The sequence below is a fragment of the Physeter macrocephalus genome, chromosome 8 (genome assembly GCF_002837175.3).
Source record: "Physeter macrocephalus isolate SW-GA chromosome 8, ASM283717v5, whole genome shotgun sequence".
Taxonomy (NCBI): domain Eukaryota; kingdom Metazoa; phylum Chordata; class Mammalia; order Artiodactyla; family Physeteridae; genus Physeter; species Physeter macrocephalus.
In genome coordinates this window covers 69,445,659-69,456,341 of record NC_041221.1, presented here as the reverse complement: position 1 = coordinate 69,456,341, position 10,683 = coordinate 69,445,659, and the positions used below count along the sequence as shown (strand labels likewise).

General features: G+C 33.1%; 1 protein-coding gene across 1 annotated transcript in view; it reads right to left on the bottom strand.

Moving 5' to 3' along the window:
• Positions 1-884: 884 nt before the first annotated feature.
• The window catches only part of ERBIN (erbb2 interacting protein), a 119,851-nt gene continuing 110,052 nt past the window's right edge, over positions 885-10,683 (bottom strand). The window contains exons 23-27 of the mRNA XM_007103288.4: positions 8,565-8,684; positions 6,009-6,218; positions 4,813-4,905; positions 4,022-4,096; positions 885-2,971 (exon numbers count right to left, since the gene is read on the bottom strand). Of these exons, the coding sequence (XP_007103350.1) occupies positions 2,864-2,971; positions 4,022-4,096; positions 4,813-4,905; positions 6,009-6,218; positions 8,565-8,684 (606 nt within the window). The 3' untranslated portion in view covers positions 885-2,863. The remainder of the gene's footprint in view (positions 2,972-4,021; positions 4,097-4,812; positions 4,906-6,008; positions 6,219-8,564; positions 8,685-10,683) is intronic.

Here is a 10,683-nt window from a genome sequence, read left to right as displayed (position 1 = left end):
AAAAATATTTACAAAATAAATATGTAGGGAATTTTAGAATTTCGTGGACTCAGAGGAACCAATGATTCCTTAATGAATCAGCATAAAACTTTAGTTTGTGTAAACAATTCTGTGCTGGACATATAATTTTTAACGGTTTAAAATTTTAGGGTGGTCAATTTTAAATGCTGTTACTAAAAATAAGACAGTTTTGGTTTTAATGGTTTGCTACATAATACCTATTAAAAATAAGTATATCCATTATGGGCATGGGTCTTAACTACAGATTACTCAATAATATATAAACTAAAAATGTCTCTTCTATTTCCTCAAAAGACTTAAATTATTACTTTTATTTAAATTTTGAAATTTTATCATTACCAAAACAAAAATTCTAATGAAGAATTGTTATTTAATTTTAATTTTCCAGTATTTTAGAAGAAAACTTTGGCTATTAAGTGTACAACTATTTTGCTATTAGTTTTTTAAGTTATGTGTCACATTACTAATCTTGTAACAAACTTTCTTACTAGACTTTATGTGTTACGAGAACATTAAAATTTTTTTTAATTAACTAGAATAGAATACTAGTGCATATAACATTTGTTGCACTTGTAATATTTCAATATAATGTGCAGACAACTAATTTAAGGTTAGCTCATTGATGAATCAATTGTTCTTTGTGGCTTATTTCTTTTTCCAAAATCACAGTCTGTGTATCTGATTCAAGGTAAAGAAGTTGAAAATGTCAGAATTATACCTATTTTTTGTATTCCTTATTAAAAGCAGAATGTGACTGTGAAAAGTTGACTGAAACCAATAAAAAATGATGGGAGTAATTTTAGAATGCCAAAATTAATATTTTAACATAAACTATGAAAAAAGGGAACACCAAGGCTTGTGTAAAGAAGCTGTTTGTCATTTTTTAAAGAGATTACAACACACATACAATAAATGAATTTTATCAAAATACAGCACATTTTTTCTACTATATCCATAAAAATCAATTCCTATGTAAATAGTACTGAAAATCAACTAAAATGAGTTAAAATTTACAAAGAGTTGTTAAAGGGCTTCAATCAACATTATTAAAACTATACAGTACAATAACCAAATGATAACATCTTGAAAGAAGTGCAGTATTGGAGTTCACATCTTTTTAAAAGTACTGCCTATTTACTCTGACTAGCAAGAAACAAACGAGTCCAACACTTTTGCAAAAATAATGTAGATTGCTGTTTTCGCTAGTCTTATAGAAGACTTAACCTTAAAACAAGGTTGAAGAACAAAGCATAACAGATTCAAAATTCCAAAATTATATTTCTTAGTAACTAAAAATGAATTGCAATAACTGAATATTGCTCTAATGAAACGCTCGGACTAGCCTCGACTAAAAACAGTTATTGGTCTTCTATGGCACTTTTTTCTGGTCCAAATAACCATGCATTAATTCTTACCATTGCATGTCACTCAAATTTTATTTGATTACATAGACAGAACAAAAACAAATAAAATTAATGGTCTGAACAAAATTAATAAACCTCTATCAAATAATTGTTACACTAACGAGGAACAAAGGCAGTTGGTGGTAAAACACTATTACACTGATACACTTAGAAACCCTTTAAAGACTCTGAAGTGTCGAGTTCACATTTAATGTTACCTGTAGGAACAGCCCTTTATCTGAACACCATTATACATGGTAGGCCTCAAGGACCCATCCCTTTGCTCTACAACTCTCCACAGCAATTCTCTATCACTGTGCCAGTTTCACAAACTTGCTTTGGTTTCCTAGCTCCATGCGTACTGTTTCCTTTTACTTTACCAAGGCAATGTTGAGGCCAAACAAAATCAAGAGGCTTTCCTAAATCTTCTTACATTTTGTGTTATAGCAACACAATCTTAAAACTGGCCATTTCAGTTTCATTTGTTGCTTAAAATAAAAATTATAAATTAAGAGTAAAATGGAGTACTAATTATAAAACAGATTGCAAGTACCACCATTTGCAAAAAATCAAGGAATTTCTGCATCATGGAAAATGCATGGACCAAAAAAAAAAAAAAACAAACAAAAAGAAGGAAAGAAAATGCATGGACATCCATCTACAGAAGAGTTAAAAATTTCCTGTGACTAAAAAATTGAAACTTGATTCACTAGTAGCAAATGTAGAGTAATGGCTATGACAAGAACAGATCCTGAAGAGCTCATAAAATGCAATTATTGTCTTTTTTATTTCTTTAAAAAGACATCACATTTTTTATTGCATTATTCTATTAATAAAAACACATTAACAGCTGTTTTTTTTCATTCTTTGCTTCCAGATTTTTATAGGAAATAACTGTTTTAATCTGGCCTTGGAAAGTGAACCCACCAGCACCACCTTCACCTACTCACTCTTCAATTCAATATGCACATAGCAAAAGCCAACACTCCGAATCTCCTGCCCACATAAAAAAAGTTTCAGCAGAAAAACATTAATACCAGTTGAATAAAAATAAGGGCATAAAAGCTATGAGATAGACAGCTCTGCCATCTGTCTCTGGGCTACAATCAAGGCTAACTAGAGCCTTGCACAGAGTTCAATCATGTGTATGAAATCCAAAAATAAACCTACACTCTATACAAAAACAACATACATTTGTTTTTGTAGCCTTGACTGCTATGTTTAAAAACCTAAAAGTTTTATATGGTATGAATTCAACAGTCTCCCCTATATACTGTACAGTGGTTCTTTCCCTCTAACCACAAATTCCATTATTTCATTAATGTACAAATTTGAACATATTTGAGTTCTTTATATATAAAAATAGTCAAAATATTAATTTCCCCTGCAAGTATCTTCCAATAAATCTTGCTGTCTCTCCATCTTTTAGTCCACGGCTCTTATGAGGAAACCTCTCGTACAATGATGAGTTCTACTGTGTTCTGGAAAGTTTTTAGCAAGGACACTGCTTGTCCATGTTCAATATTGATAAAACTGTAGCCATTAGCCTAGAAGAAAGAAGAAAAAAGCTTAAAAAAAATTTCATAGTCATTTATTTGCATTTGTGCATTTGAATTTCTGCCAGGTCACAAACCTGGTAGAAAATAAGAATCATTTTGGCAATTTAGAACAACATCTAGACTCCTGGGCCCTACCCCATCTCTATGGAAATAAAATCTCTGAAGGTGGGACCCAGGAACCTGTATCTTGCCCACATTTTCAGATGATTCTTAGTAGCAACCCGATATTAGGAAGCACTTATCTAAGACAGTGTCAGACACGGTGTTGTGTGTATATGCTAAGGTGCAACTGAGGTCACCAAGCTGCAAGGGTAACAGAGGTCAAGGCCTAGTCTTCCAATTGCCTAGGAGCCACCAGATCAAAGACACTACACTTCTTATATTTTAGGCTAAACATTTAATGATATTTTACTATACATCAGACACACAGTTCTAAGTGCTTCTTGTGAATTAAATCCTTTAATTCTCATAACACACAGAGGAGATTCTTTCATCATCTTATTTTAGAAGAAGTTAATATTTATAAACTTAAACAAAAGGCTAAGATATATTCCAAAAAATGCTAAGGTTTATTTCAAAATAGCAGTATGGGCTTCCCTGGTGGCGCAGTGGTTGAGAGTCCGCCAGCCGATGCAGAGGACACGGGTTCGTGTCCCGGTCCGGGAAGATCCCACATGCTGCAGAATGACTAGGCCTGTGAGCCATGGCTGCTGAGCCTGCGTGTCCGGGGCCTGTGCTCCACAATGGGAGAGGCCACAACAGTGAGAGGCCCGCGTGCCGGGAAAAAAAAAAAAACAAAAAAAAAAACACAACACATATATATATCAGTATGATCTTTCAAGGTACAAGGTGGAAACATTTTAAGCTATGAAAGCACTGGAAAGTAGCCTATAAGAAATGCCACTGTTTTCATCCACAAGTATTTAAAGATAACTTCATAAAATGCTTACTTTCAAATCTGGAATTTAATAATCCCTTGATGAGGAGGGAAGATGTTATAAAACAAAAAGTAATTTTAAAAAAATGTATCTTAGTTACCTGAATAATTTTATCACCTGGTTGCAATAATTTTGATGCTGGTCCTTCAGGCTGTACCCTTGTTACAAATATACCCTTTAATAACGACAAAAAAGATAATTATTTGACTGAAAGCAGTATGCATAAATAAAACAGTACCAAGGAGCAATTTTTTTTAATAGTATGCAAATATTTGAATTGTGGTGCAAGTTTTCTCCCTGTCTCCTCTGAATAATATTGTGACCATGCTATGTTATTTGTGCTTCTGGTAATTCTTACTTTAGTGATTTTTATTAAAGTGATAAAAAAAAAGTTACTTCTATAGATGTGAAGAAAAGTATTAACAATTAAAAAATCACTTCAGGGCTTCCCTGGTGGCGCAGTGGTTGACAGTCCGCCTGCCGATGCAGGGGACACGGGTTCGTGCCCCGGTCTGGGAGGATCCCACATGCTGCGGAGCGGCTGGGCCCGTGAGCCATGGCCGCTGAGCCTGCGCGTCCGGAGCCTGTGCTCCGCAACGGGAGAGGCCACAACAGTGAGAGGCCCGCGTAATGCAAACAAACAAACAAAAAAAAATCACTTCACAATATAATGAATATTAAAAATTTTTGGTTAAATTTGTAGTCCTCAAACAATTAATTTGAGCTGATCACATTTCAAAACAAAAAGCTGAACAATACAGAGGGAAATCACAAGGTGATGCCTGTCTAGATCTATATAAATATCTGTTAGATTTTTACTTATGCATAAAAGGTACTAATTTAGTGAATAAAAATTAATGGGCATTTCAAGGATATATAAACAAAACTCACATCGTCATCAGGTCTGAATGGGTTTCCTCTTCCCCCAACCCCTCCTGATATGCTAAATCCAAGTTCTGGATCCTTGTCAACTCTCACTCGAATCTGAGTTAATATGAAAATAAACTTATTACTAATATCAGAAAAAGCTACAATAATAACCACACTAGTAAATTAAGTTCAAGAAAACATAAATATGTAAGAATTCACCTAAAATAAATATTTGGGCAGATGAAATGAAACTACAATGTGAAATATTATGTTAATGAGTTAGTGAGTTAAAGGCACAGCTGGGATTATAAAGCATAGCTCCTAAATTAATCTACTGCTATCTTATGAGGATATGCAACCAATTAATGTTGACTTTATATATTTTGGACAGCATGGACTTTAATGACATAGAGCATACACACAAAACATATATTTTATTATCAGTTTCCATTTGTAGAACATCTAAATTACATAGTATTTCTGACTACTGGACGTTTCATAAGACATCTAAAAGAGCCCTGGGTGGTTGCTGGATATTAACTCATTTCCTAAATCTGTTTATATGCTTCAAAGGAGTTGGGATTGATGATCAATCGATACTATTTTTTACAACCAAGCTATAGAAAATGATGCAAGAACTAAACTTTTGTTTTATAAAACACTCCCTTTCCCCAGAGACCAAAACAAAATGAATGAAGCATTTGTTCTCTAAGTTTCTAATAATATTATTTTATTAATAAACTATCAAAATACATGAATATATGACTGTTGACTTTTTAAGTACTGTGTAAGATTTAATTCTTAGTTCGGAAAGCTATAGTCCAAACTATAGTTTCAAAAGCTAACTATCAAATAACAATTAGCAAACTATAATATGCCATTCAAGTTTATGGTCTACTATTTTTATTCCTGAAGAAGGTCTGATTACTGGAGTATCATCATCAACCAGTTTTGGAAAAACAACCACCTTAGGCAAAAAAAAAAAAAATCATGCCCTCAATACTATCCTATGTCAATTTATCAGAACAGGGGGGATCATACAGTCAAGTTAAACCACAAAGTTTAATACCTTATAAACTTAACATGAAACCCAGCCATTAAACAAAACAGTAAAAACTATGTTAAAATTCTGTATGGATTTATTGCTATAATTAAATAACCTATAAAATACATTAAAAGCTTAGTCTCATATTCCAAATATTCTTGATCATTCTTACCTCTTGCCTTGCCAGTTCATGGCCTTGTCTAGGAGAACAATGGGGCTGTGTGTATGGAGGCTGGTGGGCCACTTTCAGCATCAAGTAATCAATTAGTTGTTCTCTAGAGGGATGCCTTGCCACAGATGCCTGAGGAAGGGGGTGATGTATTTGACTATAATTTGCCTGAGGCCTGAGAGGCTGGCTCATCTGTCCATTACTCAAAGGCATCTAAGAAAAACATGAAGTCTCTTAAAATGACCAATAATAATGCCTTGTTACAAATATTTGGATTTTCTTCTTGGAGCAATACAAAAGCACTAGAGTTTAACATTCTAAATCACACAGTATCAGGCCATGTGTGCCATTTTTTCTAATTTTACACTTTTAAAAGAAAAAAACCTGTTAATGTCTTAATTCTAAGCTTGTCTGAGTGCTCACTGATAGATTCACTCTTTAAAAGTTTCAAATTAAGGTACATCATATCTACATTTAAAATTATTTGCTTTTCTGTAAGCTTAACCCAATGTTAAAATGGTAAACAGTATGTCAAATTTTAAAACTTAAGTAAGCCCATTAAAAGGGCATCTCTTCCCATACTATACTTAATCTCTCACATACACTCAAAAGATGCATTTGCTGATGCTTTTCTTCAGAATGAAAGTATAAGTAGTTTTGTGGTAGAACTTTGAGTATATTCTTCTACCTCTATTCCTTCCTCTCCAGAATTAAAAAGCCAATCTAGCTATGCAGTAGAAAATTGATTTATTCCTCGTGTGTGTGTATCAAGTAAGGAATTTTTAAACTAAGTATTAATTCCATAGAATGTTAACCACAAAAATTAAAACATGACATTTTATTTTGCTTTTCACAAGCTAAACAAAAACTCCAGATTATTCTGTTGCTGTTAAAGAAATATCTTTGTCTTAAAGTCTCTTGTTTTTTAGACTTAAAAATAACCTTTATGGAAATGTGATAATAGCTTACTCTGTTAGTGTGAGGAATCTACCTGAAAAATAAGAGGTTATATTTACATTACAAATATTTGCATATAAAGAAATTTTTGTGTAGAAGAGGAAATAAGTACATTTAAGCGATTCGGTCATTTAAAACTTCATTGTTAACTATTAACCCACAAGGAAATTAGAGAAAAACTGTGATGATTTGAGTCCCTTTTCCCTAAAATTATCCAAAGTAGAAAAGTTTGGGAAAACATTATGGCAATAGTTTCAGAACTATGTATCTTCTTATGTTCATCTTGCTGAGGAATACAAAGTTTGGTTTTGGTGAATAATATTTTTACTTAAAAAAAAAGTTCTCTTTTTCACTGTATTATACTTGAGAACTTAGTTAACTCTGAAGCCTGGGAACATACATGGGTGTTTCATGACAGGGCACAAAGATATTATTCTCTCACAAATTTTATGTTGGTTGGAGAGAAGAGGTGCTATATTATCTCTTTTTAAAAAATACTGTGGTTGTTTCCCACTTGATCACTGTAGATTTGAAGCAATTAATCTGCCTAGGAGTACTTAAATAGTTGTGCAGTTATTCTATTATTTTTGCACAACTCTGTAGACAGCACTTGCTTTTCTTCATGTTAGCACAATTTATTCCTACATGCAGATTTAATACCTTTCTCCTGGGGAGAATACTCCAGACAATAACTACTTCTGACCCATTCTTAACACTCCCTGACACCTAGAACTTGGACATACCTGAATGTGTAGAACACATTCTACATCAGTGTTAAACATAGCCATGGAATATACTAAGCTATGATTAGCAGATAACTGAGGAGAATAAAAAACATAAAACAAACTCAGTAACCCAAACCAGAAAATGGATATTAAAAAGAAAAAAGAAACTGGATAGCGGAAAAAGAAACTCGACAGCAATTAAAAGAAAAACAACAAAAAAAGGGTAAAATAAATAAATACGTACAAACTTATATGGCTGGATTCCTACTCTCAAGAACAATGTAAAAGTTTATATAATACATAACTATGCTTCACAATTATAACTGGTTATACTAGGGATATGGGCTTAGTTAAGATGAAGAACAGCTGAAGAAAATACTAAAGAAAAGAATTATCTATCCAGCATTGGTGACAAAAAAGTAAACTCTCTAACTGAGTGATGCTTTAGTTATAAAAGTAGTAAGAATACAACCATCATCTATTCTACCATATACAAAATTCTTTCAAGGTGATTTCTAATTACATTTAAAGTATGTTAAAATGCCTTGATCCTCCAATGAAGAATTTAAGACAGGTTCATATTTAACTCTCCAAACAGTTTTACTATCAGGAATGCCAAAAAGTAGGAGATACTACAGAAATCCAAAGATAACAAATTGATTCTTCAGTGTGGAAGAAATCATGGAATAAACTAAGAAATAGCAGAGTGAAATTTTATTTCATATTTCTCAATTATTAAAAAAAACACCTTACTAATCAAGAGGTAAAGGTCCTCAAAAAAGCATTTTCAGCATTAAAGCATATATGATATTTCTTAGTTCAAAAGCTGTAAAACACAATAAGCTCACAGATACTACTTCATTCCCTGAGCACCTACTTTCATCAAGCTGTCTGGGAGAACATCTTTGTGACTAAGTGTAGCTGACGGGTAGTTCTGCTGTCCTGAAATGAATATATCATCTTGACAAGGATCTCCTGCACAGGATGTCTGGGGATGCTTCAAATGAGGGGGAAATAAGAAATAAACAAAATGATCTTTAAGATGTGAAACCAAAATGATGATGACACTTGAGAGGAGATACTGCTAGACAATGGAAAGATGAAGAACCAAATCAAACATTACCATCATAACTACCATCGATATTAGCACCTTTATAATGGGTGTTAACTAGATTTATTTATTTATTATTGTGGTAATCACTTTGTAATACAGCACCTTTATAATGGGTGTTAACTAGATTTATTTATTTATTATTGTAATCACTTTGTAATACATACATATATCAGACCATCATTATGTATACCGTGAACTAATATAATGTTATATGTCAGTTATATCGCAATAAAACTGGAAAAAATATTAGAACCTTTAACAGTCTTTCAAAGTTACATGGCAAAATGTTTGTTCTTACAACGTGTGAAAAGTACATACGAATATATACTGTTAAGATATTCCTTTATAATACTTTTAGTTTTATTTACAGTAATACCTAGCTTTTAACACTTTGAGCAATAAATTTAGTTATTAATCTAAGTTAAGAGTCCCAAATTTTAAGAGAAACTAAAATATATGCACTCTTGTTGAGCACAGCAAAGTTTTTTGGTAAAAAAATTAACTGCTGTTTTTTTGTAAAAGCACAGTATCACCCAGGATTTCCTTATTAATGATGAGCAATATCAATAAACATACAATCTTATAAAACTTGCTTTAGCCTAACTGTATCATACTAATATTAGCTCAGTATTTTTAAAAGCACTGCTCTGATGAAATGCTTTTAAATTTTATTAATTAGAGTTCATATTTTTATACATCAAATAACATCCTTACATTATAGTTTATCTCACTGATACCTTTAGAGGAAAAAATAGACTCAATATCTCATTATCTCTGAATATTTCTTATAAATATGCTGGGAAGCAAGACGCTTATTTTTCATCTTAATTTAGTTCTAAACACACCTAGCCATATTTTAGAAAACTACAGAGACTGTGATAAATAGCAGTACTGTTACCTTCAAAACAGTGTATGGCTGGCAACACATATATGCAAACTACATGATCATGTTGAAAAATAATCTGAAATCCAGTTCATTATGATATGCCACAGGATACATGTAAATCTAAGGGTTTATAATTTAGTCTTAGGAACCATATCTGCAACAAAGCTATCATGTGCAGTTTGCTGCTAGTTCAAACCATGGCTTAGCGTTTTTAGATGTAGTTTGATCTAATTTTATTTATACAATGAATACTTTATGTTCCTTTTCCGTTTTTGAGATGTGTTTTCAGAATGCATAATAATCAACTCAGCTCACAGCTTGAAGTTTAAACTCAAGCGTGAATGTACGACTATGTCTTTAAATGAACAAGTGCATTATGGATGAAAAAGTTAAACGCAACAGACTCAAAGACTCTGACTTGAATAAAAACAAGCAAAAGATATTACTGTTCAAGAATTTGTAAAGAACAATTGTTCCACATGACTATAAAGATTATCCCTGAGTTAATAAAAGCCCCCGGTCTTTACCCCATGGCTTCAGCTGGAATGACTGCCAGAAATGCAGGGCTTACTTGCCATCATCTCCTCTCTGTTTCAAACTGCTAAGTTACAAAACGATTGTTGCCACTACTATGTAACACAGAAACCAGGTGGTGGCAGGTGACAGAAGGCAGAGCAAGATGGGTGAGGCCCAGCCAGAACAAAGTGAATCGAGGATACTGCTCCTATCCTAGAATACAACAGAGTTAAGCCAGGAGTATATTAAAAAGTAGTAGGAGATTGGGGGTGGTGGGGAAGGAGACACTCAGGAAAAAGCAAAGGACCCAGAAGCAGGGTCACTATGGAAATAAAACTATGGGGGAGAGAATGCGGCTTTACAATGGGAGAAAGGTCTTTTCAGGATGGAGGAAGAGGGGCAGAGGAAACATTTACTTAGAGGCCATGCTACCACCTCAAGTTGTCACGGAAAGAAAAATCTTAAAACAGCCACGCAGAG